We start from the raw sequence: 27775 nt of genomic DNA, 5'->3' as shown, positions 1-27775 counted from the left end.
GATATTTTTTTTCAACAAAACTTTTTATTTTTTGCCGGTTAACTAGTTTGCACGTTGTTTACAATGAATATTTTTGAAGGGAAGGTAGAGGGAAAAAAATTATCAACCTTCTTCATCAATTCTCACCTGACAATAAAAACTATCGCACAGGATTCAATTTGAAAACAACATCTTGCATTTCTATTTTGTTTCAGCATCATATTCAATAATTAATTTTAACATCATGTGAAAAACATACACTTTTAAAGAATTTATTGCACAAGCCACGACTTGCAAAATTGGCTTGCCAACATTTCTCTAGGAATTATTTATCAACACATCTCGTAATATGATATGATATTGAAGAATATCATATTAATTATTTCTTCATGTAAAACAAACAGTAAGCTTCACTATCGGCAACATCTTCCTCCATGGCATAGTAAACGGACGAGTCATTACACAAATACCATTGAACATCATGCTTAACGAAACAAGTATAGTGACCTCCACTCATATCTCCAGTGTGACAAACCACAGAAAAGAGTGAGTACTCCTCCGTTGTTGGTGAGTTATTGTCCTTCGTTTGTGATGATCTTGACATGTAAGGTGTCATATTTAAAGTGAATGGGAATGAAATGTGTTCATCAATTTTGGAACTGGATGCTGATTTTCTTCCAACTCCTTCATTGTGTTCAAAACGTTTCAGATGGAAACATACAAGTTTTGGCAATTTTGAAAATTTGAGCTGTTTGGTAATGGTGGCTTTGGTTTTGCAACTGGAACATGAATAATCATTAATTTCCAAACTTTCGTCATTCGTATACTTTTCCAAACATTCCTCCAATGATTCTAAATCAATCCATTCCTTTCCACTCTTTCCCTTAAGAGCAAGAGAAACATCGAGTATTGGTTCCATAGTTGATGAAACATGTCCACAATGTTTACAAATAATATCTGATTGAACTTGACCAGTAAATAATTCCTGAATGGTATTACTCTGATTATTTGGTAATTTTACAGGCATGAGGAAGGAGAGGAGAGTGATATAAAATTCGTGAGCATCCTGTTGTTGATAGCCAGCCAAATTTCCTGCAGCATTCCAAATGAGATAGAGAAATTGATCTGGAACGAATGGAAAGACAGTTTCCTCGATTACTTCATCTCCATCTGATTTTCTCTTACCATTACTCGATCTCTTTTTGCTCTTGATAGCTGTCGTGCTATTGGATGGGTTATACATTTCAGTGTACATATTCCTGACAGCCTTACTTATGGACAGGTAGGTTTTCAGATCATATTCTGAGCTGTATTCGGGATTATTCTCAATTTCTGATTCTATTTTCAAAACTGTTGTTCCAGAGAGGAAGTAATTTCTCAATGGAATAATATGTGAAAGTGTTTGTAATATACAGTTCATGAAACAAGTGTTTCCTAAATTTACCATTCCTCTAAGGCCCAATAATGAGTTTTCTCGTGTATTTACAGAACTCTTGAGCATTGTCTTGATGGATGATTCCAAATTAAAATCCTTATTTGTTTTCTCGGTAGTTTCCCTACTAGTATTGTGGGAAATTTTTCTCTTCTTTTCACTCTGCTTATCCGATGAATTGTTCATGATGGATGAGGAAAAGAGTGAGGGAAGAAGAACGTATTTCAAAGAGTCATGTTCCAGAGTTACAAAATCAAAACACTCCAAACAAAAGAACTCCTTATAAGTGAGGTGGAAGGTGATATCATTTTTACATTGAGGGCAAGAAGTGCTCTCTCTTTCTTGTTTGCCTTCACTGAAGGTGTGAAGTGTGAATATGTGAAAACAAGCAGTGCACATGACATTCTCATCCTTCAATGAGAAGTGATTGGTGCAACAGTTGCATCTCGAAAGTTGTGATAAAGTCGAACTAGTACGGGAAGAATTTAAATACGTTGCCAGGCTATTATCCATACTCAATTCACCATACTCATCATAGGCTGAGGTTGGATTTGCAGGTTGTTCAACAAGTAATTTCTGAAAATGTTTACAGTGGGTTTTAGATGAAAGAGAAGACCCATTAGAAGAGGAAGAAGAAGAATTCTTTCCATTCATTTCCATTCAAGAAGATGGTTCTTCAGCAGTGATGATGTAGTTAACTGAAGAAGAAGAAGGATGTTCACTCCAAAATTTAATTCCTGTCCAAATGCTACTATAATACAAAAAGCAAGTGAGTAAAACAAAGTATTCTAGTCTTCCTAATTACAAAAATTATAGTAGAATTGTCTCGTAAAGAATAGTGTTCCAATTGTATTCAACAACAACCCCTTGAGAATGTGTTCCTCCTTTTGTTTTATCAAAAAATTATCCAATCTAGAAACACAACTACTATGTTATTCTTGACAAGAGAGCCTTCTACTTTGCAAACAAATGATGAAGCTATGTAGCAGTGGCAGGTGATCTTACAACAGCGAAGGCTTTTTCTCTCTTTCCACAATTTTTAGAAAAGCTTATTTTTTTCCAGCACAACGTGGATTACTCCAATTGATGAAGTTATTGTTTGACAACAATGAAGGCCTTTGCAATGATCTGCTTTAAAGTTGTACAACTGGAAGATAATGTTGCTGTTATTGTTGTAGAATGAAGTGTAATTATTTTCTCGAATACTAATTCTTTGAGAATCTATTTTTGCTTTCCAAGGAAGGTTTCTTTCAATCCATCACACACACTAATGATTACCCTTATCAATTCCTTATCCAATTTCTATCATCAAGACTTGATGTAAATATTTCATTCAATTCACGATTGAAACAATTTTCACCAATCTTTTCGATTTCTTCAAATCAAAATCAAAAAAATGTTCAAACAATGGCTTTTAATCAAACCGCTATTGTCGACAATGAACAACAACAGCATAAGCAACGGAAAGATTCGGGTTAGTGCTGCTAATGCTTTGGTTGGTTGTGGTGTGCATGGCAATAATAATAATAGTAATTCATATGGAAAGATGACTTGTTCAAAGATGATGCAAAAGGGACAATTATTTGAAAATTCTAAAAGTACTAATAATAATATTAATGGAGGAAAGAGTCTTGTAGGAATGAGGAGTAGTAAAAAGTTACTTCTCGTGAATAATAATTGCATTTCGAATGAAATGATGAATAACAAATTTTCAATTAGTTTTAATCCAAACAAGGCAACTAAAAAAGTGAAAGAAAGAAATGAGGAAATTACTGATTTACTCGATTTTAAAGAACCATCACATTATTCTCTGGAAACTGTTGAGAGAGGACTCATTAATTTGGAGTTTTTAGATCAAGTGATTGCAAACATGTCACGAAATTCTGAGAGAATTGAATCTGCAAAGACACTAGGTATTGAGGATGAAGAAGATTGGGAATCTACAATTTCATCTTTCAGATATAACTTTTTACATACTTTCGAGACGAATAATGATATGAGAACCAAGATTAAAAAGGCCTTCAAGATGGCTCAAAGAGATGGGAAAGCAGAAGATTTAATGTGGAGCTTGTATCTCAAAGATTTAGAAGATCAGATTGAGGAGGAGCGAATTCTTAAAATTGCTGATTTGACTGAACCTCATCAATTGTACCCTTTGACTCGTCTCAAGAAGAGAAAAATCATATTCCACATTGGTCCAACAAACAGTGGTAAGACATATAGTGCATTCCAAGCATTGAGAAATGCCAAGACTGGTATTTATTGTGCACCATTGAGATTGCTCGCTACAGAGGCCTATGTCAAATTGACTTCAGGAGATAATCCTCTGTCAACCTGCCAACTCATAACAGGTGACTTTAAGATTGAAGTTGAAAATGCTACTCACACTTGCTCAACCACAGAAATGGCAGACATTAGTTCGGAGATTGATGTTGCTGTCATTGATGAAATTCAGCTCATTACTGATCCAGATAGAGGTTGGTCATGGACGAAGGCTCTCTTGGGTGTTAGAGCCAATGAAGTTCACCTCTGTGGTGAAGGTAGAGTTTTGAAATTAATTGAAAAATTGTGTCAAGATACTGGTGATGAATTGGAAGTTAAGGAATATAACAGATTGACCAAGTTGAACATTACCAAACAAGCAACACTTAAATCATTCAATGATTTGGAAAAGGGTGATTGTATTGTTTGTTTCTCGAGAAAGGAAGTTTTTAGAATGAAGAATGAAATTGAAAAATCAACCAATTTGAGAGTTTGTGTTGTCTATGGAGGATTACCACCTCAAACCAGAATTATTCAAGCTGCCTTGTTTAATCATGAAAGATCTCCATATGATGTTCTCGTTGCTACCGATGCTATTGGAATGGGTTTGAATTTGAATATTAGACGTGTTATCTTTAGTGCCACTGAAAAGTTTGATGGTAAGGAAGTGAGAACCCTCACACCACACGAAATCAAACAAATTGGAGGTAGAGCTGGTAGATTTAACAGTGCATTCGAGGAGGGTGAAGTTACTTCTTTCCGTAATGGAGATTGTAAGGTTATTCATCAAGCATTTTCATACGATCCAACTTTGGAGGAAGAGGCTTTGAGAGCTGGCCTATTCCCAACTGATGAACAAATTGATCACTTCTCCCGACAATTTGATAATGAAAATCACCGAGTTAGATTGAGTACCATTCTTGCCAAGTTCTATGAAATTACTCAGGTCAATAAGGGTAAATACTTTATGTGTGAAATTGAGGAAAAGAAAGATATTGCCAATATCATTCACCCAATTGAAAATTTGACAACTGCAGAGAGAATGATATTTGTCAAGTCACCAATAGATCCAGATGAATCTCTGTGTAAGGATATGGCATTCAAGTGGGCCAAGTTGTACTCTGAAGGAAAGGATGTGCCACTCCTGTTACCAAATCCAAATACAATGAAGCCAATCAATACTTTAATCAAATTGAAGGAACTTGAAGTAATGTACAAGTGTTTGAATGTCTACTCTTGGCTGTCGTACAGATTGGAACCATTCAAGGAAAGAGAACGTTCTTTCGAGTATCAAGAAATTTGTAGAAATCTCATTGAGGAAGCACTAAAGCAAACAGTCTCCCTTGAAAGAAAAGAAAAGGCTCAACATAAGGAAAGTAGAGGAGGTCATGGTAATGGTTCACGAGGACACAAGCACAAGACCTCTGTCAAACACATTTCAAAGAAGCAACAGCAACAAATGAGAGATGTCTTGTCTCAGTATAATTTGTATAGATAAAAAGCTTGAACTAGTAATCTTCTTTAAAATATGATATTCTTATTTAAGTAACTAAAGAATAGAGAAATAATTTAAAAATCACTTTATCTTCCTATTTACAAAATTGTTAAAATTAAACTTTGAGTTGATAATCTTGGGTTGGAATCAAATCCTTATATTCATTCAAAACTGGATCAATTTCATTCCCAATAAATTCTTCAGTTTGCACATTTGATCGTCCAATGTACAACTTGGCATCCATCATTTCCTTAATCTTATCTACAGAGATGACTGATTTGAATGCCTCATCATTGACCAATCTGGTAAACAAATCATTCTCAGCGCCCTCTTCCTTGACACGTCTAGCAGCTTCCAATGAGTGAACTCTGATCACTTCATGCAAAACTTGTCTATCACCTCCTGCCTTAACAGCAGCCATCAAGATATTTTCAGTGGCCATGAATGGAAGTTCAGCCATAGTATGTTTTTCAATGACCAAAGGCCAAACAACCAAACCATCACAAACATTGGCAACAATATTCAAAATACCATCAACACCAAGGAAAGCTTGAGCAATGGATAATCTTCTATTGGCACTATCATCAAGAGTTCTTTCAAACCATTGATTGGCGTGAGTGTGAGCAGTGTTGGAGAGGAGTGACATGACAAATCTACTCAGTGAGCAAATTCTTTCACATCTCATTGGATTTCTCTTATAGGCCATAGCACTTGAACCAATTTGATTCTTTTCGAATGGTTCATCAATTTCCTTCATACTCATCAAGAGACGAATATCAGTGGCAAACTTGTGAGCAGATTGACTGATTTGAGACAAGACACTCAAAACTTGGAAATCAATCTTTCTTGTATAGGTTTGTCCACTTACTGGAATAGATTTGGAGAAACCCATTCTCTTGGTAACTTTTCTATCCAATTCCTTAACCTTTTCATGATCTCCATTGAATAAATGGAGGAAAGATCCTTGAGTACCAGTTGTACCCTTAACACCTCTGAAAGGTAAATTTTCCAATTGGTGAATTAATTGTTCGTGATCGAGTAAGAAATCTTGCAACCACAAAGTAGCTCTCTTTCCAACAGTAGTCAATTGAGCAGGTTGGAAATGAGTAAATCCCAAACATGGTAAATCCTTATACTTTAAACAAAAACTCTTCATTAACTGCATGACACGCAACAATTTCGATTGAATAATCTTCATACCATCTCTCATTTGAATAAGATCAGTATTATCACCAACATAACAACTAGTAGCTCCCAAGTGAATAATTGGTCTAGCACTCGGACAAACATCTCCAAAGGCATGAACATGAGACATTACATCATGTCTAAACTTTTTTTCATAATTGGCAGCAAGAGTAATCTCCTCATCTTGAATCACCAAATGTTCTCTCATTTCCTTCAATTGTTCTTGAGTGATTTGTTCCAATCCGAGAGTTTGTTCTTCAATAGCAAGAGCATACCACAACTCACGCCACGTAGAGAATTTCTTCTTTGGAGAAAAGTTAAAGGTCATTTCCTTGCTAGCATAACGAGTGGAGAGTGGATTATCACAGACATCCATCTCAGAATTTGGAGATGGAGTGTAGGAAGATATGGTTGTTAATTCGTCTTGAGACATTTTTTGCTTGTGTTCATTGTTATTTCATGATAATTAGGTGGGTACCTAAGCATGATGTGTTGAGTGTAAGAATTTGTGTTGTTGGGAGTTAATGTTCATAACATCATAAGAGATAATAAGCCTTGTTGGCTCCTACCAAATAAAATAATGATGCAAAAACGACACAGATAAGAAGGTTTGGAAGATACTAGAATGAAGTACTCTATCACAGTAAATAGACCATACTAGTAATTGTTGTAGCTGATGTTGTTGTTGATGTTCTACTATTAAAAAGGCTCTACTTTTTAAATTTAAATAAAGTTTATTGGTAAAGCAGAAAACTAAATTTACAAGTTCAACTTGGTTCTTCTCCAGTGTCTTCTCTTAGCGTTATATCTGATGGTGTTACCAGTTCTGAAACGGATCCAATATGGAATTGGTCTGTTTTGCTTCATCTTCTTGGCGAGCTTGATCTTCTTTGTCAAAGTCTTATTGGCTGGCATCTTGTGAGTTTTTTTTTCAACAAAATTCTAAATAATTTTTGTCAACGAGACTATTAGCTTTTTACAATAAAAAATTTGGAGCCAAATTTTAAAGCAATACATAAAAATTTGGAAGCAACAGTACAGTCTCTCATTCAAGTGCTAATTTTCCCTTCATCCTTCCTCTGTCCTCATCATGGTTTTCTATGAATTTTAAAATTAATATTATATTTTAATACAAGATGTTATACGGAATATAGACAAAAGTTACTTTGATAGAAAATACGTTTTTAAAATTTGGAAAACAAACCTTATTTTCTCATCGTGAATATATATTTTACTTCATCAACATGGTGTAAACACGAAAAGTAGAATTGATGAACAACAATATGGTGTTTGGCTAATGCTAATACACCAACAACAACGAGAAGAAATAATAGTTATTATATTTGAGTAGTAATGTAGTTTACGGAGAATGAACAAGGATTCAAACAACCAAGGCCTGGGATTCTACACTATCATTGGACAATAACTACACAATCATCAACTGTATTGTATTTCAGCTTGTAAGCCATATTACATAGTTACTTGCAGGCAATTAGTGATATAATTGTGTAATTTGGGTTAATGTGAATTTTAATTAAGCTAAATTTATAAAATGAAATTTAGTGAAATTTTCCACTCATTGGAGCCATCACAGAAGGCCTTAGAAAATAATCCTTGACTGACTGGTGCAATGATATCTACTGCACCTTCGCATTATGTCGGTAGTTGTTACTTGGAACACTTCTACTGATCTCAAAGATAAACGAGGATACAGAATCAAACCAAGCACTGATTGTTATCAAACAGCTTGGGATCTTGCCAACGTTCCCAGTCAACCTGGAAACTTGTTTCAGCCTCATTAACCTTACTAATAGTAAACAATTCACAATCGGCTGCAATTCAAGTAATACTTGTTTAGTAATAAACAAACTCCTTTATTTTGAACGAAACCTCCTTGTCAACACAATAATTTTTCAGTGGCCTCTTCAATTTGATGTTATTCAGACATATATCACTCATTATAATCTTTCCAACAGAAATATCAAACTGAAAATTAACAAAAAAAAGCACTACACAATCCCACGTGATGATTCAATGGATTGCCTTGTTGATACTATTGGGATTTTCCATGTTCACCCTCCATGCCTGTAGAGTCGAATCTTTTTGGCGCTCTTTTAAAACAGTAATGAGTTTACAATGGGGAAGGCAAGTTGTGATGGATTTGTATATTGGATTGTTGCTTTTCAATTTTATTATTTATCTTAATGAAGGTTCTTTGGTTGTGACTTTGGCATGGTTGCTTCCAACTTTAATTTTGGGAAATATCGTACCTTTGATGTATTTTGTGATTAATTTTCCATTGTTGTTGAGTCGCTTTTAAGTTGTTGTCCTTGTCGATAATGTCGTACTGGTGAGATGTCATTTTTTGTTGAATTCTGATTGAATATGAGGAATGTATTTGTTTCTGATTGATTTAAATTACAAAATAAAGTGAATATTTTGATATGCTTAATAAGTGACCTCAATTCCAAAAATTTTCACTGACATTTCATTGTTTTAAATTCACAAAATAATAAAATACAAATTAATTTAAAGTTACTGGAGAAATTTGGTGACCAAGTGAAAACTCACTTTCAAACAATATAATTTCAATGTTGTTCATCATCTAATTTGCTCATTATGACATGTTATCCATTCTCATGTTTGAACTGAATTTTCATCAATAAACAACACCACCAACTATTTAAAAAACAAACAAGGTTATCCAATTAAAACATCCGCAAATTGACAACCACGACAAACATCAAAGTTATTCTTCAGTGCCATAACTTCCTTCACAAGTTCCAATTCACATATAAAAAATGGTCAAGACACAACTTGCATTCTTCCTGAGACAATTCATCTACACTCTGACAGGAGGATTGTACTATGAATATTCGGCATACTTTGTTGTGAACCTGATCCATTTTCTAATTTATTCATTCTTTATATTATTTCCATTGTTTTTCATATTGGTAGGTTGTTGATTGAAATGAATTTTGGGAGTCATCACCATCATCATATTGTTGTATTTATACTAATATCATCATCATTATTGATTATGCATCTATTAATAATAACTCTAATTGAACAACAATTATTAAAATTCATTTGTTCATGAATTTTAATTGTGATCTGAATCATCATTGATAATGATAATTTACAACATGAATGGATCCTTTGATTCCGATCATTTATTGTTCATGCTTTCTATCAATATTTTCATCAAATTGTATTCGAAATTATTCTCCACTCGTCTTGTACTACAAAATTTTCATCATTTGACGACGAATTGTTTAACAATTACCCTCTATTGTGTATGGATAATAATCAAACTCTATATTCTTCCTTCCTGTATCATCATCATTTTCATCATCAACAAATATTAATTATATACATAATTAGGTATTTGGCTTTGGAAATCTATTTGCCGAGATTATCTATGCTTCCATCATCTTTCTCTTCTTCCTCTCCATCAAATCATTCAATTCCTACTTTCATCACTACTTTGATACTCACTCCAAAGGATTAGTCGGCAGAAACATTCCAACAACCAATGACAACAACAAGGCAGACAATGCTCCAAATATGAATACAAGTGTTTTATCAAGTAACGTTGATGAAAGCAAACCAATCATTGCTGATGAACCTACCATTGAATATCATAATGATCATAGTAATAACAATGGTTCTTCTGCTGCTGCTCATAATGACAATGACAATAATTTAGTCATTGTTCAAGATGATGTGGAAAAGAAGCAACAGGAGAATGGAGCAATGAATGGAGAGAATAATGATGGAGATTCCTCATCCTCCTCTTCGTCATCATCCTCATCAACGACAACTAGTAAGGATGCTGCTGTTGTGAATAATGATGGAGGAGTTGCTTCGACAGATGATGTCATTGTCACTGTGGAAGAGAAGGAATCTGTTGAATCACCAAGAGTCAATTCACCAGCATCATCACCATCGACATCAGCAGCTAGCTCACCATCCATTCCACAATATGATGGACCATCTGATGAAAATTCTGGACAACCAGAGATGAGAACAGCCATCTTTGAATACGTTGATGAGTTTGGAGAAGTTCATTCGTATGAAATGGCAGTCAATGTCGATGAATATAATAGAATTATGAAAGAGAAGGAAGGAAAGTCCAATCCATCCTCTTCTGATAATAGTGGAAATCGTGCTTCATCGAGTAATGATGCACCACCTGCTTCTGCCATTAATCCAGTGAATGTTTCTCAACAACAATTGACTACTCCTGCAGCAGTAGCAGGTAATAGCAGTGCTGTTATGGATGACAATTACAAAATTGTCATGTTTGGAAAAGTTTATAATTTATTCTTTGACCGTAGAACTTTAGAATATTTATTTGATAGAGATTCTTATCCTAAACTTGAATTGATTGGTTCTCCTCTTATGGCTTTTGGTGTTGCTTGGATGGGGTTGAGATTGATGGCACTCTTGGACAGAAATTGGGCAAGCATTGTTTTCATGATTCTCGCCCTTGCTCAAGCTCACTTCTCCATGTTGAAGAGTCCTCAACCTGAAGCCAATTCTCCATTCCACTACTCAAAGGGAACTGTCTATTCTCGTGCTTTTTATGTATTATTTTTTGGAACTATTGCCTTGATTTGTGGAGTTTTAACACGAGTTCCAGAGCCAATGTAAGTTGAAATTGTCAAATTTATTGGAATATTCTTCTTAATGATTTAATTCTTCTTTTAAAAAATCAGAGTTGTAATTTATGGTGTAAATTTGCATTTTGGTATTATATTTATTTCTGCAAGAGATATTGCATTGTATATAATTATGTGTTTCCCTGTAATTTTCTTATTTGGTGTATTGCCACAGACAGCAACATTTGTTTTTGTTTGTTGTGAACAAATTAACATGCACTTGTTTGGAGCAAGTGGTGCTGTCGCATTGACAGGAGTTGTCATTCAAATTATTGGAGCCATTATTGCAATTGGTACTCTGATTGGAGTTGGATACACAAGTGCCTTCAATGCAACTTGGCAGAGCGATTATTATTCTGCCATTTTCAGCGCCGTGTTGGTTTCTGCTGGATTTTTATTGAGTAGAATGCCATCCAATCACAGATTCTACACCTCAATTATTGAGGACATATTTGGAGGTTATTGGGACAATTACATTCCAAAGAAATTGAGAAGTGCCAAATCAAAGGATGAAATTAGAAAGAGAAAGACTCAAGAGTTGGATTTGAACATTTCTGGAGTTAATCCAATAACCAGAATTGCAATTGATTTTGCAATTGCTTTGGGTATTTTTGTAATTGTTTTAATTCCACAATTGTGGGACGCATTCCAGAGAGGTAATCCATACCTTCTCTATGTTTTGACAGCTCTCAACGTATTTATTGGATTCATGTTATATTATATTTATCCACATTTAACAAAACATCATCCATTCACATTTTTCAGACATCCAATTTTGGCCAACAATCAAAAATCATTCAAATTTATTGGTGATAAGAAATGGCTTTGGTATGAAATTGTTTACTATTTCATACAATGGATTGAGTTGATCTTCCACATTGTCATTATCATTTCTGGAATTTCTTCAACTGTTCTCCATTTGAATACCAAATGTAAGCCAGGTATTTCTGTCACCATTGCTTCAATTTGTGGCATCAAACTCATTAGATGTGCATTTGCTGAACCAAGTAGATTGACTACAGCTCTCTTCTTCAGTGTACTTATTTCACATGTTGATGCTGCAAATATTTCAGAGGGTTTATTGGTTGACTTTTTCGTTTTTACCTATGTGATGCAAAAGTTCAAGGAAATTTTCCTCAAACTAGGTTTTATCATTGTTTACAGTACTCCTCTTTCTTGGGCATCAGGATTCCACATTGTAATGCAACCTCTAGGTATTCCATTCTCACAATTCTTCTTTGTCCAATTAATTTATTCAGTTCTTTCCAATTCACCAATGTATCCTTTAATTGGTGGTGCATTGTGGTTCCTGGGCTATAGTAGAGGAGCCAAATTCTGGGAGAAGGACTATAGATCCAAGAGAAGAGATGTTTCTAATCAAACTCTTGGTCAAACACTTGGTGGAGGTGCCATGGATCAACATACTACCAACAATTTGAATTCCATCTTTTATGAACATTTGGTCAATGCTCTCAGAACTAGAATGTCTGAAATTATGAGAAAGGGACAATTAGGACCATTTGAACAAGGTGATATTTTCATGTTTATTAATGATAACTTGACAGCCATTGTTCACATTATTGAAGTTGGTAATGGTGTAGTGTCCTATCAAATTAGAGGTCTCGAATTTAAGGGAACAATTTGTCAGGAAGAAGAACAACGTGCCATTCTCTCTCGTATCAATAGAGATCAAGAGGGAATGCCTGGATTTTCTGCATGTGAGGAGCCTTGCTTCCCAGGAGCTCCAAAGGTTTCCCTTCTCTCTGCCAAGGATATGATCACATTGAGAATGCACACTTGGCAAGTTATTCAAACTGGAGTCAAATTGAGGACCTATAACATGTTGGAAAATAAGGTTGAAAATTTAATGTCTTCCAATGATGAAAGAAAGGAAGTGATTGTTCTCTATGTGAGAGCAGTTCTATTCTATGTTATTCATGCTCAACAATTGGATTCTTGGATTGGTGATGCTTCCCCATTCCTTGAAGCTTTCACTAGAATTACTGATAGAAAGGCAGATTTTGATCCAATGTTTTCTGAAAAGTTTGATCCAGATTATGACACAGAAATTGGTTTGGGAGGTGTTTCGTTTAAAAAGTTTGTCCAAATCTATACACCTTTCATTGATTACTTTATTGATGAGAGAATGAAGGAGAAGAATAGTAATTATGATGAAAATAAGAAGCTCAATATTCAAAAATTGGCCTATCTTGCCAGTTTGACAGCCAGAAGAGCTCTTGCCTCATTCGATGGAAGCAACTCTGCCAATTCATTGAGAACTTTCATTCAAAAAGTTCACCAATTGTTTGTTGGTGATTACAGAATTACAAGTACCAATGATGAATGGGTCTTTGGAGATTTGTCCATTCTTGATCATTGTATCAAGCCAGCTATTGGTATGTCTCTATCATTGTATCAATCCAAGTTCGCAGCTGAAGATGTAGATCTGCCAGATGTTGTCTCTACCCTTATCAAGTATGATATGGTCATTACACACGAATCAGATCCAAAATGGAGAGAAAGTATTATGGCTGAGGAAGCTGCAGAATTATTCTCTCTTCGTAAGAAGGTTCAGGATAAGGGTGGTGTTGATTATTATATTCTCATGTTGTCTATGAGAGATATCGAGTTTAATATTGTCAAGATGAATAGAGAGGGTGTCAGAGCCCTGTGGTCCTCTCAACAACACGAACTTTTATATTTGGGTGTTGAGGAAGCTGAAAGAGGATCCATTCAGAACATGACCTATACATTGAGAAATATTTGCAATTCATGTATGGACGTGCCAATTGGTTATCCTGTCATGGTAAGCTCTGTAACTACTGCCTATTGGTAAAAAAATAAATCATTCGTATTCGAATAAAATAGGAATTTATTTCAAGTTGAAAGACTTTTTACAATTCAAAGGTTTCTCTGTGAACATGGAAATTAACTCTCTCTTCCCTTCCAACTCTTCTTGCAGCATTATAAACATCAACATTCATTTGAGTTGGTCCACAAACAACTACAGCAACACTATTATCTGATCCAACAGTTTCAGAAACCATGTGGAAGAATTTACCAAAGTTTGGTCTCATATTGTAATGATATTGATAGCTGGTATCTGATTCGTTAACTTGCTTATGATTTTCACCAGTAATATAAAAGCTTTGTTTGACTTGAGAAGATGGTTGAGTCAAATTAGGGAATAATTGTATCATGTGTTCATCCTTCATGGTCCACAAAACATAGATATTTTGCTTGGAAGCATTAACCTTATTACTTGTAATTTCATTGTAGATTGCATTAATTGGAGTAACACCAATACCACCAGCAATCAATACAACAGTAGAATAGGTATTCAAATCAACTGATAATTTACCGTATGGACCTTCAACTCTGGCAAAGATTGAGGCAGCAGAGTATTTTCTCTTCATGGCAAAATCTGCCAATTTCTTTGTCCAACCCCTTCCTAAATTCTTAACATGACATGTGAATTCAATAGAACTATCTAATTTAGAATAACTACTGATAGTGAATGGATGAGATTGGAAGAAACTAACACCTGGAATGTAGACATAGACAAACTTGCCCATTCCCAAACTTTCCATATACCACATACTAATAGTTGGCTTTTCAAATACCATTGTAGTAATTCCAGTCTTTTCCTCATATTCCATCTTGATAACCTTAGTTGGCATGATATAACCAAAGATAATTCTGAGCAAATGATCAATAACTAATAAACCCATGGCAATACCAAGAACTGGGAGAGTTCTTTCCCAACCTTTGGCGTGGATTGAAGACATGACGAGGACAACTGGGGCAAGAATAATGTGAATTACCTTGAACAATTCCCAGAACTTTCTACGAATTGGTTCCAAAGCAAAGATAGTCATAATGACCATGGCAATCCAAGCAATTAATCCAAATAAGATGTAATCATTTGCTGATGCAGTAAGAATGTTACCAAGACTTCCATTGTCTGCCAAGTGAACAGTCATCAAAATACCGTGAATAGTAGCAATAAGAAGAGTTAATCTAGCAACCCATTTGTGATACTTGACAGCTCTTTCAAATGAAATACCAAAAACAAAGACAAATGCAGAATATCTAGTAATTGGCAAGATGGTAGCAGTCAAATTGATAATAATGGCATAGGCAAATCCTTTACCAACGTTTGCTGAAGTACTGTTGAAAAATCCAAAACAGAACCACACAGCAGTAAGCATGAGATGGAACAAGATGAGAGTAATTTCACCAATGGTCAACTCCAAAATTGGATTGAAAATGGAACCGAGAATTGGGTTCTTGATCAAACCTGTAAACTTGGTGTGGAAAACTAAACTAATTACACGATTCTTCTCCTTCATTGAAATGAAAGTATAAGACAAACCAATAGCAGCCATCAAAATGGCAACAGATGCAGTTGCAATAATGTGGAATTGAATCAATGGAGCAGGTGCCAAATTCAATGCACCTTTTTGTGTGACGAAATTAATGAAAAAATCGCCATGAGTAGTGTGTTTCTGAGTGACATCAATTGTGTTAATATTGAAAGCATAACTAACACCAATAGTTCTATTTCTAATTGGGTGATCAGCATGAATATCACCAGTATCAATCTTTCTCAAGAATTTCAAAGTAGTGGTTCCATCTTTTAATGAACCAGTCAATTGTAAAATGTCATCTTGACCTAAAAAAAGTGAATCATTCTTTGGAATTGACTTTCCAGGTAACCAAAAATCATAGAGAACTGGTCTTGAATTTGTCTGATCATAAAAACCAATGTAACAATCAGCTTGTGTCATACCAGTCTTGTTAAAATCCAAACCAATAGCCAACCAACCCTTTGTCTTGGCAACAATTGCAATTTCAATAAGATCGTCATCTTGAAGCAAGCCTGTAACCTTATTATGGAACTTCCAATAGATATTCATCGTGCCTGTCTGTACAGAGGCAGGATATTCACCACTGACAACTGTGGTTGTGTTCATGAGTGAGAGGACATGTTGAGAGGTGAATACGAGAGTTAGCATCATGATCAACATGCTAATGCATAGCCATGAAGATGATGATGATGATAAATTAGAGTTCTTCCTTATCATGTTTATGAGTGTTTGTTGGGAGAAATCTAGGAGTTTTGATCGGAAGGAGAATTTGAGGATTTAATTGTTCCCAATGCAAAAAGCAATTATTGAACTTGTTCGATTGTAGCAGATACTTTTAAAAGATATTTTCTTCTTACTGGTAGTATCTTCTTTGCCAATAATTGAGAGTGTAATGTGATTCTCGTTTTGATTCCTTGGGCGGGAAGCTTGTGTGTTTTTTTTTGAAATTGTGAGAGTTAGTTGGAGAATTTCAATGTTTTAATTCTATTCGCGTTGGGGGTATCAAGCCAAAAGGAGTTTATCATAGATGAAATAGTGGGAGTTGTAACTTGAAAAATTACGGAGTTGGTAGGAGAGACTTTGGGAATGCAGTAACGAATTAACAATTTGTACATCCTACGGTGAGTGGATTTTACTCCACAGTTATGCGGGGCCGCTTTTTAAAAGGTGTTTTATTTTACAGTTGTTACGGTTGGGTTGCATGTTCTCTTGTGTTAAGGTTCACTGTTTATTGGGTTGGTAAGTGAAAGAACGTGCATTTGTAGTGTGTGAATGAGTTTTGCATTGTTGGCGATGAGACAACTCAATTCTTCAATTCTCTGTTGTTGATTTTTGACGAGATTTTCCAATGTTTTCAATGGCTCTCCTTGTTGACTATTGCTCGAGGCCCAAGAGGAAGGTGTAAGTAAGTTGGAGGTGGTTGGAGCTCTACTATTGCTTGCATTACTCATTTCTCTATCAAGAAAACTGAAGGAAGAATTTTGTGGAAAATCTGGTGTGGTGTTTCTTGCAGTGTTCCAAAAATCTGTCATATTTCCAAGTGAAAAATCATTGGCCACCTGTTGTTGCTGTTGTAATAAACTAGTGGTGGCAGTGGAGAAGGAAGTCATAGGAGGTGCAATTGATTGCTTTCTTTGATCATAATTAAATCCTATGCCACCAAGTCCTGCTTGTACAAGTGCAGTAGATGGGGCGCCCGATAGGGGATTAGCATACTGACCTGGATGTTGGAGTTGAGGGACTGATGCCAGTACCTTCTTTGATGATGGAACATTCTCAATCAGCTCTTCCTCTTGATTTTCTGGATTGGAATTGGTTTCTGATTGTGGTGAGGTTGGTGAATAGTCGTGGAAAACCTTTTGTTGCTTTTGACTTTCACCCTTCTGGTTCATTCGAATTCTCTTCTTTGTGGATTCATCTTTGATCATTTGATTTCTCGATCTACTTCTTATCCAAAACTGTTGTTAAATAGTGATCAAAATGTGTGAAATAGTATTAATAAGAGAACAAGTCGAAAATAAAAACCTTACCTTATCACTCACAGCAATCATCTTATTATTCGAATCATAAATCTCTACAAAACCAACACGAGAGGATGTATTTCCCTTTTTTGTATTGAGGGATGGAGGGATATCAATTTTGGCACGAAATAATCTATTAGAGCTGTCACCCACCATGGTAGTTGGTTTGAAAAAACAACTTCCCACAGGTGAGCCATGTTGTGATCCATTATCCAATCGAAGGAACATTTCGCAATCATTGAGGAAATAGCCAGTAATTGTCAAGACATCCTTAATTGATACATTGAATAAGGTGTTAGGTGGATGTTTGGTCTTGTCATTGACTCTGAATTCTGGCTCTGAATGCAACTCTGCACATGTTTGTTCTTTGAGTTGCTTCTTACAGAAATGCAATTTTGGACCATGTTCAGAATTGTGTTCTGGTTGGCGATTTTGTTGTTGCTCTTGTTGAGGAGGAATTGAAATGATGGCGTTTCCCATAGTGCTTGGAGCTGATGGTATTGTTGTGGATAGATTACTCAATAAATTGGTGGAAGCTGTTGATGATGCATTTCTTAAAGATGACGGGTTCATATTGCTTGGACCTAATGGGTATCCACCCACATTAGTAAATTCTCTCAAATTGATTGGTGCTGTTTTCTCAAAAGTTGCAATGGGTCTTGGAAGTGTTTCTTGATTGAATGGGGTGGTAGATGTATATGAGGATTGAGCAGTATTCATGCCACTGTTACCACGTGGCATTGTAGAAGAAACACCACCAATAATATTACTACTGCTACCATTGTTAGAAACATGATCCATTCCAAAACTTTGATTTGAAATCTTTTCATTAGTGTGCATGCCAATTGATTTGGCAGTTGAGGCGCCAATATTTGTAGTTGTTGATGAAGAGGATGAACCATTTGAACCACCTAATTGCTGGTGTTGTAAACTATTCTTTTTGGCGTTACCTGGTACAAGTAATGGGTAACAATTCTTGCTCTGTTGATCGTGAGGAGTCTGTTGAAACATTTTGTTTGAAAAAGTAAATGAAGAGAAGAATGTGATTGTGCCTCAATATGTTGCCTTGGTGATGATTCATTTCGAATAATGTATTGTGGGGAATTGAATTAGAAAATTTCCAAAATTTGTTGGTAGTGCATTGGGGTTGAAGCGAAATTTCCTTCCACTGATGGTTTTGAGATGACATGGATTTCACTCAATTTGTCTCTAGATGATGATTGTTTTGATTCATTGTGCAATGAATATTTTGTTATTCAATTTCTATTACTTGTTTCTGTTGAGGTTTTGTATCCAGAGAAAACGTATTGATGAGTTGAGACGATCTGAATTATTCCGATAATAATAATAATAATTGATTGTCTAATGATGAATAATGATGATGAATAAGTATTAATTCCCAATCAATCAATTAATTTCATATTTTGTTCTCCTTTCCGTGTTTTTATGATTATTGTTGTTGGAACATGGGTGATGAGATTAAAAATTACTATTCATGATGATGAAATTATTATTGATGTTCAATAAATCACTACCAATGTAATGATTACATTTTGTTGATCCATTTACTCTGATATGAAGGCTTCAAATTCTGTTGTTGTTTTGGCTTTAAGAATTTTTAGTTGCTTAGAGAAGCTTTTGAGTGGTAAAAATGCATCAGCAGAGTTTTCATTGTAAAACATACTCAACCCCAAAAAATTAAAAAACTTGTTGAAAAAAAAATAATCAAGCTCTTACAGTAAGTTATCTCGACCATTGAATAAAGTGTTTTAACTCTCATAGAAATGTCCTTGACCAAGAACGCAAAGAGTAACATCTTGGACTTGACTCCAACTGATGTCCAACAAATGTTGGCTTGTGAATGCCACAAGGGTACCAAGAATTTGGAAACTGATATGCAAAAGTATGTCCACGGTAGATCCCAAAAGGACGGTACTCACGTCATCAACGTTGCTAAGACCCACGAAAAGTTGTTGCTCGCTGCTAGAGTCCTTGTTACCATTGAAAATCCAAAGGATATCTGTGCTATCTCAAGCAAGCAATACGGTCATAGAGCTGTCCTCAAGTTCGGTTCTTACACTGGTGCTAACTATTTGGCTGGTAAATTCACTCCAGGTACTTTCACCAATCAAGTCCAAGCTAAGTTCATGGAACCAAGAGTCTTGATCGTTTCTGACCCAAGAAGCGATTATCAAGCTATCAAGGAAGCTTCCAAGGCTAACATTCCAGTTATTGCTTTCGCTGATACTGATTCTCCACTCAAGTTCGTCGATATTGCTATCCCAGTCAATAACAAGAACAAGAACTCCATTGCTTTGATGTACTGGATGTTGGCTAGAGAAGTTTTGAGATTGAAGGGTGTTGTCTCCAGAAAGAAGGAATGGGATGTCAAGCCAGACTTGTTCTTGCACAGAGATCTCGATGAAAAGAAGGAAGAAAGAGAAGCTAAGGAATCTCAAGAAACCAAGGTTCAAGCTGTTGTTGCTGCTGAAACTACTGAAGAAGCTGAAGAATACGAAGGTGAAGGTGGTCAAACTGCTGAATGGGGTATGGATCAATAAGTGCCCAATCTGATTTAAATATATAAACAAAAAAACTTATTTTAATTTGAAAGTTCTTTATCTGTTCAATTACTAATAACAATCATTTTCTTTTACGTTCATGTCCAAGCTTACAATCTCCGATTAAGCTATTGTTCAATGTGATTACGACAGTTATTATATCCCTGTGTCGAATATTGATTGAATTGAAAATAATCTTTTAGAGTAATTCTCTTTAAAGATAATTAATTCTTTTGGTTGTTTGCTTTAAGAAGAAGCTGCAAAAGTAATCCTTCTCCAACTGAAACCAATCTATTAAAAAATTCATCACTTGATCATCAGCATCTCGGAACAAGTTCATCAGCATAATTACACTTTTCTGATTACATTGGTCATCGTCACATTGATAACAAACAATTCTTTAGATTCATCATTGATTACAATTTAACTAATAGTAGTAAACAAACAAGAGAGAATGGTCGAACAAACAAGAATTACCACCACAACCACTCGTACAACCATCACTTCTCCACCTGAAGTTGTTGTCCATGGCAAGACATTGAGCACCTCACACGGCTCCAATAACAAACTCTACAAGGTTATCAAACATGGTGGTATGGGAGTATTCTCCCTCTCACTCTCTCGTATTGCCTTGTATGCTCCATTCAGTGTCCAAAAGACTCTCATAGCCATAAGTGATACACCAGATCGTGAGGATGAGGAAGCATCTCAATCCTCCACATTCCAGAAACGTTTGTCTCAATACTTTGAAAGACCATTGATGAATAAGTTGGTCTTGTATCAATTGGGTCACATCTTTTTCACATCCTTGATGAATAGACAAACTTGGGTACCTTTGTCTTCATATAAACCATTGGAACATGCCATCATTTCTGCCTCAACATTCCCATTGTACTACATCTTGTTGGATCAGGAGAGTAGATTAGTTACAAAGAGAGGTCGTTCATGTGAAGTGATTAAGGTTGAAGATGGTGATAATACCACTTATTGGCAAGGTTTTGCAATTCATGTAGCTCATTCATTCCTTGTTCATTCAATTAGTTTGGGTATTAGTCAAATGATATTGGGAAATGATGCAAGTCTGGGTAATGTTAGTGATGAAGCTGTCAATAATCATGATTCTTCAGATCATAGAGCTAAGGAAGTACTTGTTGAAACTCTTGGAATGGTTGTTGGTCGTTTGGCTTGTTTACCACTTGAAATTTATTCCAAGCAACTCTTGTTGAAGAGTAAGCCAAAGAAGGATCACTACTTGTCAACCTATGTTAAGAGTGCCATCTTGACTTTACCTCAATGTACAACTTCATTGGTTGAATATTGGCTTTATCGTACCTTGAATAGATTCATTCAATAATTATGAATGTTTGTTATTGAGTTTTTAAAAATACCTAGTATTTTATTATTTGGATTGTAAATTTACAAAATAAACTTATTGACCTTTTGAATTTTCATAATTGTTTTTTTCTCCCCTTAAATAGTATTGAGAATTTTTTTAAACCAAATCAATAATTCTTATAGACGCACTTATCTTGTTCGATATTAAACAATGTCTCCTTTCCACAAAATTCCAATACTGGCCGAATGGTTATCGAATCATGATCACTATCATAGACAATTACTCCAAAATCCTTTTTCAAATCATGTAAATCAGTAGAAGTGATTGAATTCGATAATGGACTTTGATTCACACTAGTGGAGAGACAGGGGCAAAATTGTTTGCATCCCAATCCTGCACTATGAATTGAAATGGGTCTTGCTCCATTAATTGGATCTGCAACTTGACAAGTGGCTCCATCATTGGATCTGAAGATTTCACACGAGTTGAAGGTAGTTATTGAGAGAGCAAGATTACAATCAGTCATGATTGGGTAGACTGGATGATATGAATTGGATATGTGTACATAATGGGCTATTCCTTGATCGTCATTATCGAGGAATTTTGGATCCTTTACAATTTTTTCAAATATTGTTCTCAAGTAACTTTTGACATCTCGTTTCCTTGCAATATAAACTCCAGAATTAATAAAGTTGAAAGTGGATGGAGCACAATATGGCTTCTTTGGATAATTTTGTTGACGAACATATTTCTCAATTAAAATTTTAATATCCAAATTCTGAAAAAATTAAATTTCCAAATTTGTAAAATTCCAAAATTAAATTTCTCAAAATCTTACCTTAATAAATTGATAGAAATTTCTTGGAAATGGATGTCTATTCTTCTCAGCATTGAACAATATCGGCCAATCCTTTTCTCTATCTCTCTCCACATCAAATCCTTCCAATCTCAAATAGGAAATATAAATTTCCACAGCTCTTTGTAAATTATCATAAAACATTACATCCATTCCATCAGCAAAGAAGATGAAATCATCATCTTTGATATAGGATGAAGATTTGCTATTCAGAAATTGTTCCAAAATGTAATATTTTTTACCGTGACCTATTCGAAAGTTGTACAAATATGGATTATTATTAATTTGTTAATAAAATTGAAAATAAAGGAGAAATTTTTCGAATAAATATTTGAATTTAAAAATTTAATCTCATTACTTACCATAAATGTAACTTTTCTTCTCCTTTCCAATAAAAGTTGGAAGAATTCCACCTAAAGAATTAAAACTATAGTATGAAGCCAAGAAAACTTGACAATTAGATTTCAATATTCGAGATAAAAATAAATTCTCCAAATCTGCACTCATAAAAGTTATCGGAAATACTCGTGCATTTAGTTTGTTCGTTGGTTTTATATTCGAAACTTGTTTTTCAACTAATCGGAGTGTGTAATCACTCTCTATCCGTATTTGATGTTGATATTGAAAATAAAAGACCACAAGGAAGAGAAATGAGAAAATGATCAGGGACAGGAATAGTATGAGGTTTAGTTTCATTTTTTTTGTTGTGTTATCCTATACGAATAATGACTGGATGATTATTCATCACCAAAATCCAAAACTTCTATCTATACTGGTGGTGAAATCTTCATTCTTCAAAAACATTTGAAAGACAATAATAATAATTAGTATTTTGCTGTCAAATCCAAAATAATTTATTGAACCACTTCGTTCTTTATCATTTCAACATGATTTTGAGAATGCTGCCACCTTAAGGGGAATGTCAATGTGAGGATTCATAATTTGAAGTCAGATTTCAAAAATACTATAGTATTATTATTAGGAAATTAGCATTTTGTTGAATAAATGAGTTTCAAGAAGGTGGATTTGGGATTAATGAATCCAATTTTTGTGAATCTCGAGTGATGAGGAGCTTTCGTATAGGATATAATGTTGTGTTGTTTTCTTCTCATTCGAATTTGAGAACTTGTTCATATCTAAACTCATCGTCAAAATGTAAGTTGCAATGAGATGAATAAATTTTGCATTGTTTTTGAAATATTGAAGAAAAACCTGACTCTGAATTAATCCCTTACCAAAGATCTGAATTAATGGTAGAATTTTCTCCAAACCATTAAAATGATCGTCATTTAAATTTATGAAATGTTCTTCTTCTCATCAAATTTTTGTATTTATTGTAAGAAACTTCCTTTTCTTTAGTACATTTGAATGGTTCGTCAATTTTCAGCCAAGATTGATAACCTTGCAGAGTTGACAAGTGACCGGCGTTAGAGCAATAAGACGATTTTCCCTCTCAAAAAAAGATCCCTCACTCATCTTTCGGCAACAATCAGTTAGTTTCGAATAATCATCAAGCGGATTTGTGAGTCAATTTTCCTGTGAGAGGTTTGTTATCATCACATCATCATCAATTATAACAAAAATTACAAAACCACTTTCTCCAGACTCTATTCGAAACAATACGAAACTTTGAAACAATGAAGAGATTATTTAGATTCGGCAGTATAAACGACGCCAACGAAGGACGTCTCGATGTTCAACGACATATGAAACCATCATCATCTTCATCATCAACCTCTAACCTGCCACGTGCCCGTTCCAACAGCAAAGTTACTGCAGCCATTAAATCAAATTCGAATAATAGTGATCCTACACAATTAAAATGTCTATTTAACATTCATATATTCGCATTGGAAGATTTTGATTTAATGACACTTGCATCATCATTAGAAAAAGTAAACGAAAGTGGTGGAAACTCCAATTTGGGACGTTCATCATCTTTTGGTAATAATAATAGTGGAAATGTTTCAATTCACACACTAGGACACAAAATGTTCCACAATTACAGTAATAATGAACCACAAAATGGAAATGAAACTTCCAGAAGTACAAATAGTGGAATTTCAAGTGCTTCTCAACGTTCAGAAGATTCTGAATCGATTGCAGTTTCTAATGCCCTAATGAAATTGTTACAATCCAGATATTCCATTCATTGGAAAGTATTGCAAAATAATGAGGAAGAATCAAGTATTTCATCACTTTTTAGTAGAAGTGGATCGAATAGTTTCGTAATTGGTGGAGCAACTGAACCAGCAAATGTCATTTCAAAAACATGTTCCAATGATGCAATTTTTGAAGATTATGATTATATTAATACGTGTTGGAGTCGATCCATGTCTCCATCGACAAATCCAAACTCGACAAATCAAAATTCACCAAACTCTAAAAAGAATTCCATTATTTATTTGGCAGATTTTAAGGATTATGAATATGATTTTGTGTGTGATTTTAAACCAAAGAAGGAAAAACCATTAACTGAAATAATTAACATGTTAAATTCGAATAATGGTTCAGGATCTGGAAGTGGTTCACAAGAAGATCCATTTTTACCATTCTATGTCAAGAATATGCAATCGTTATTGGAAGATAAACCCCTCGTTTTGGAAATTAGAGAATTGAAAAGTAGTGGCAGTGGAAGAATTACAAGTGATAAGAGAAGTGGTTTTGTCAAGTTGAATTTGACAGATTTTGTAACTCCTCCACATATGATTTATTGTGGAGTGGGTTCAATGAGTAGAACCATTCTCGTTCCAGTTAAATTGTCAATTGAAGCTCCATCAAATTCACCTCTAGTATTGACAGCCAAATTGAGAATGCAAATCAGTTCAATGTGGCTTACCGATAGTATTTCAACACGAGAGAGGCAAACCTCTAAAACTGTACCAACAGCTCCAAAATATGACACCTTCTTTTTAATTGATGAGAATGAGAGTTATTTGGTTCCTGACTCGTTGGTGAATGGACAAACTACGACACGAAGCAATGATTCAGTTTCCTCTGCACCAATTTCAATCAAATCTGCAAGATCTTTCAATGGATCGGCTCGAATCGATTCTGAAAATACGCCTCCTCAAATTGTCTTTCCACAATTGCCTCCAGAATCTCCTCCTCGAAAGAATAGTGGAGGTAACAATACCATTACCATTTCACCACTGATGGTTAAAAAGTTCTCATCGAATAATAACCTCTCTGTGATGAATAATTCCAATTCGGTTCCCTATTCTCCAACGAAACCCTTCTCTGAGAATTCATTGGCCACCTCCATTCAACAAGAAAAATTGGACATGAAAATTAAACAACTCGAAGATTCATTGAAAATGCAACAAGCAACAGTTAGGGAAGAAATTGAACACGTAAAGAAGGATATGGAAGATTTGTACTCTATTTTGGAAATTATAGAAGCTGAAAAGGAGGGATATTGTAAAATGTCCATTCCAGAAGTTTCACTCAATGCTTCTCACGAAACTAAATTCTTTGACATTGAGGAGAGATTGAAATATTTTGTGTATTGTGACTTGCAAGGATGTAATCAATTGTGGAGTATTCCACACGAGGACATTACCAAGAGTGTTTCAATCTATTTTGATGTTTTGAGGAGATGTCTCAAGGAAAATATGGGAATGGACACTACACCTGCTGTGAAACATGATGAATTCCACAATATTGTGAGTGATTCAGTAGTGTGTGGATTTGAAACTGCGAGACAAGCTCTCAAATTCTCACTCCTAGTTCAAACTAAAATGATGGATGCCGATTGGCCAGATTCTCTTCTCTCACTCGAAGGAATTTGCACCTATCAGAAGAATAATATCAAACTCTTATTTAGAGGACTTCGTTGTCGAATGGGTATCTCTGCTCGTTCTAAAAAGTTCACCGACTCAACACTGCAAGCCATCAGGAGAGCCTCAATGATAGCTCAATATGCACAGGGAGGTCAGACACTAGCAGAAGCTCAAGTAATGGAAAATTTGGCAATTGAAAAGCAAAATAATACATTGCCTCCAGATACTAATACTATTGAATCACTGGTTCAGAGATTGGACAATTGTGTCACTGCCAAGTCAGGTCTCAAGAACACAACCTTGTTTTTGGTTATTCCAAATTCATTGAAGGAGAGAAGATTTAAGGATTTGAAACGTCAAAATTCATTCCCTGTTCTAAACTCAAAGGCCACATCCAGTCCTACAGTAGCAACAACTCCAACAACTACCTCCTCAACGATGGAAGAAGCTACTTCACCATCGAATTCAAATTCAGTAGATGCCTCAGAATTTCCAACCAATGAATCATCTTTGGTTAATGTATTATACTCCAAATTGAGTTCATTGAAGGACAAGTTCAGAAATGATATTCAACAAAAAACCAAAGAGATTGACATGACAATATTCAAATTACAGTCTCTCCTAGAGACTTTTAGAAATTTATTGGCAGATAAGGGAGATAAGGATGCATTCCAAATAGTGGAGAATCAATTTGGAAATCAATTTAAGGAATTATCAGAAGAGCTTTCAGAATTGAAGGACATTCAAACAACTAATTTGAGAACCAAGATGAAATCGTACGAAACTGAATTGTTGAGAATGAGTATGCAATTATTGGATATTCGTGTTGCTTCTCCACTTCTCACTTTCAGAACTGCAGTTCTACCTGAACCAGAAATATCACAAGAGACAACCATTGAATCAATTGAGAGTACACTTTCACAATTACACGATACTCCAGAAGAACCAATTATAACCACCTCTCCAATCACACCTCGAACAACAGTTGTACCTGGTGAAAAATTGAATCGTCACTTGTTAGATCTGATGGAACACAATAATTTAATGAAGAGAAAGATTCAAATGTTGAGTGGAAATGATGACAGTTGTTCTTCACCAACTGCTGAAAATATCAGTATTTAATATTTTTAGGATTGGATAATTATACTTCAATAGATTTATTTAAATTTCCTTTCGGATTCTTGAATTGCAAGATCATTAATACTTGCATCTCTCTTCATCATTAATCCCGATTCCCAATCAAATTCCCAATTCTCATTTCCATAAGCTCGGAACCATTGTCCATTTTCATTGTGATATTCATATTGAAAATGAACTGAAATTTTGTTATCCATAAATGCAAATAAATATTTTTCCAATTTGTAATCTAATTCTTTGGCATACTTTTTTTTAAGGAATTTTTTAATATCAGTTCTTCCCTTAATGAATTCATTTCTATTTCTCCATTCACAATCTTCAGTGTAGGCGAGAGCAATGCGTTCTGGATCTTTTGAATTCCAATTATCTTGTGCAAGTTTAACTTTCTTTTGGGCAGTTTCTAATGTGAATGGTGGAAGTATTTTGGACATTTTTTTGTATTGTAAAAAGAAAGAATCACAAATTGGTATTTAAATATAGAATGGATGAAATGGAATATGGACTGCGTTTAATAAGGAGAAATGCTGTTTGAATCGGCGACTTTTTCATGCTCTTTTCCTTAAAAAGAATGAGATTCTTAGTATTACAATATTATTTAACAACTAATAAGCTGTAACATGTTCACTAGCTATTATTGTTCATGTGTGCTTTTAGTCATGTGATTCCACTGGTAATTAGTCGTTCACACACAAAGG

General features: G+C 34.9%; 12 protein-coding genes across 12 annotated transcripts; 6 read left to right on the top strand and 6 right to left on the bottom strand.

The window, feature by feature from the left end:
- Nucleotides 1-285: 285 nt before the first annotated feature.
- On the bottom strand, nucleotides 286-2065 carry NAEGRDRAFT_59107 (ubiquitin specific protease-like protein; the record flags this gene model as incomplete). The annotated part of the gene is made up of 1 exon (XM_002672830.1): nucleotides 286-2065. The coding sequence occupies one exon, from the start codon at nucleotides 2063-2065 to the stop codon at nucleotides 359-361; it is 1707 nt and encodes a 568-aa protein (XP_002672876.1). The 3' UTR covers nucleotides 286-358.
- Nucleotides 2066-2849: 784 nt separating this feature from the next.
- On the top strand, nucleotides 2850-5171 carry NAEGRDRAFT_51921 (uncharacterized protein; the record flags this gene model as incomplete). The annotated part of the gene is made up of 1 exon (XM_002672902.1): nucleotides 2850-5171. One exon carries the CDS (start codon nucleotides 2850-2852, stop codon nucleotides 5169-5171), a length of 2322 nt encoding a protein of 773 aa, XP_002672948.1.
- Nucleotides 5172-5283: 112 nt separating this feature from the next.
- NAEGRDRAFT_51920 (uncharacterized protein) lies at nucleotides 5284-6786 on the bottom strand (the record flags this gene model as incomplete). Its single annotated transcript, XM_002672829.1, has 1 exon — nucleotides 5284-6786. The coding sequence occupies one exon, from the start codon at nucleotides 6784-6786 to the stop codon at nucleotides 5284-5286; it is 1503 nt and encodes a 500-aa protein (XP_002672875.1).
- A 3134-nt stretch (nucleotides 6787-9920) lies between these two features.
- Nucleotides 9921-11009, top strand: NAEGRDRAFT_71961 (uncharacterized protein; the record flags this gene model as incomplete). The annotated part of the gene is made up of 1 exon (XM_002672901.1): nucleotides 9921-11009. One exon carries the CDS (start codon nucleotides 9921-9923, stop codon nucleotides 11007-11009), a length of 1089 nt encoding a protein of 362 aa, XP_002672947.1.
- A 935-nt stretch (nucleotides 11010-11944) lies between these two features.
- Nucleotides 11945-13878, top strand: NAEGRDRAFT_56304 (uncharacterized protein). The gene has a single exon (XM_002672900.1). The coding sequence runs from the start codon at nucleotides 12129-12131 to the stop codon at nucleotides 13851-13853; it is 1725 nt and encodes a 574-aa protein (XP_002672946.1). The 5' UTR covers nucleotides 11945-12128; the 3' UTR covers nucleotides 13854-13878.
- Nucleotides 13879-13911: 33 nt separating this feature from the next.
- NAEGRDRAFT_51918 (uncharacterized protein) lies at nucleotides 13912-15936 on the bottom strand (the record flags this gene model as incomplete). The annotated part of the gene is made up of 1 exon (XM_002672828.1): nucleotides 13912-15936. One exon carries the CDS (start codon nucleotides 15934-15936, stop codon nucleotides 13912-13914), a length of 2025 nt encoding a protein of 674 aa, XP_002672874.1.
- A 665-nt stretch (nucleotides 15937-16601) lies between these two features.
- On the bottom strand, nucleotides 16602-18419 carry NAEGRDRAFT_71958 (uncharacterized protein; the record flags this gene model as incomplete). Its single annotated transcript, XM_002672827.1, has 2 exons — nucleotides 16602-17345; nucleotides 17418-18419. The coding sequence occupies 2 exons, from the start codon at nucleotides 18417-18419 to the stop codon at nucleotides 16602-16604; spliced, it is 1746 nt and encodes a 581-aa protein (XP_002672873.1).
- A 702-nt stretch (nucleotides 18420-19121) lies between these two features.
- On the top strand, nucleotides 19122-20014 carry NAEGRDRAFT_59104 (uncharacterized protein). The gene is made up of 2 exons (XM_002672899.1): nucleotides 19122-19146; nucleotides 19191-20014. The coding sequence occupies exon 2, from the start codon at nucleotides 19193-19195 to the stop codon at nucleotides 19967-19969; it is 777 nt and encodes a 258-aa protein (XP_002672945.1). The 5' UTR covers nucleotides 19122-19146; nucleotides 19191-19192; the 3' UTR covers nucleotides 19970-20014.
- A 272-nt stretch (nucleotides 20015-20286) lies between these two features.
- On the top strand, nucleotides 20287-21412 carry NAEGRDRAFT_59103 (uncharacterized protein). The gene has a single exon (XM_002672898.1). It carries the CDS (start codon nucleotides 20424-20426, stop codon nucleotides 21321-21323), a length of 900 nt encoding a protein of 299 aa, XP_002672944.1. The 5' UTR covers nucleotides 20287-20423; the 3' UTR covers nucleotides 21324-21412.
- Nucleotides 21413-21471: 59 nt separating this feature from the next.
- NAEGRDRAFT_51914 (uncharacterized protein) lies at nucleotides 21472-22857 on the bottom strand (the record flags this gene model as incomplete). The annotated part of the gene is made up of 3 exons (XM_002672826.1): nucleotides 21472-22083; nucleotides 22144-22409; nucleotides 22524-22857. 3 exons carry the CDS (start codon nucleotides 22855-22857, stop codon nucleotides 21472-21474), a joined length of 1212 nt encoding a protein of 403 aa, XP_002672872.1.
- A 941-nt stretch (nucleotides 22858-23798) lies between these two features.
- On the top strand, nucleotides 23799-27065 carry NAEGRDRAFT_51913 (uncharacterized protein; the record flags this gene model as incomplete). The annotated part of the gene is made up of 1 exon (XM_002672897.1): nucleotides 23799-27065. The coding sequence occupies one exon, from the start codon at nucleotides 23799-23801 to the stop codon at nucleotides 27063-27065; it is 3267 nt and encodes a 1088-aa protein (XP_002672943.1).
- A 13-nt stretch (nucleotides 27066-27078) lies between these two features.
- On the bottom strand, nucleotides 27079-27511 carry NAEGRDRAFT_81075 (uncharacterized protein; the record flags this gene model as incomplete). The annotated part of the gene is made up of 1 exon (XM_002672825.1): nucleotides 27079-27511. One exon carries the CDS (start codon nucleotides 27509-27511, stop codon nucleotides 27101-27103), a length of 411 nt encoding a protein of 136 aa, XP_002672871.1. The 3' UTR covers nucleotides 27079-27100.
- Nucleotides 27512-27775: the final 264 nt, after the last annotated feature.

The sequence above is a fragment of the Naegleria gruberi genome (genome assembly GCF_000004985.1).
Source record: "Naegleria gruberi genomic scaffold NAEGRscaffold_50, whole genome shotgun sequence".
NCBI classification, from domain to species: Eukaryota; Heterolobosea; class Eutetramitea; order Acrasida; family Naegleriidae; genus Naegleria; species Naegleria gruberi.
Note: the sequence above shows the minus strand (reverse complement) of the source record. Positions and strands in the feature narration are given on the sequence as shown.

Excerpts from the sequence above, each read along its gene's own strand:
- NAEGRDRAFT_59103 (XM_002672898.1), top strand. The coding sequence starts at position 20,424 with ATGGTCGAACAAACAAGAATTACCACCACAACCACTCGTACAACCATC.
- NAEGRDRAFT_59104 (XM_002672899.1), top strand. The coding sequence starts at position 19,193 with ATGTCCTTGACCAAGAACGCAAAGAGTAACATCTTGGACTTGACTCCA.
- NAEGRDRAFT_56304 (XM_002672900.1), top strand. The coding sequence starts at position 12,129 with ATGCAAAAGTTCAAGGAAATTTTCCTCAAACTAGGTTTTATCATTGTT.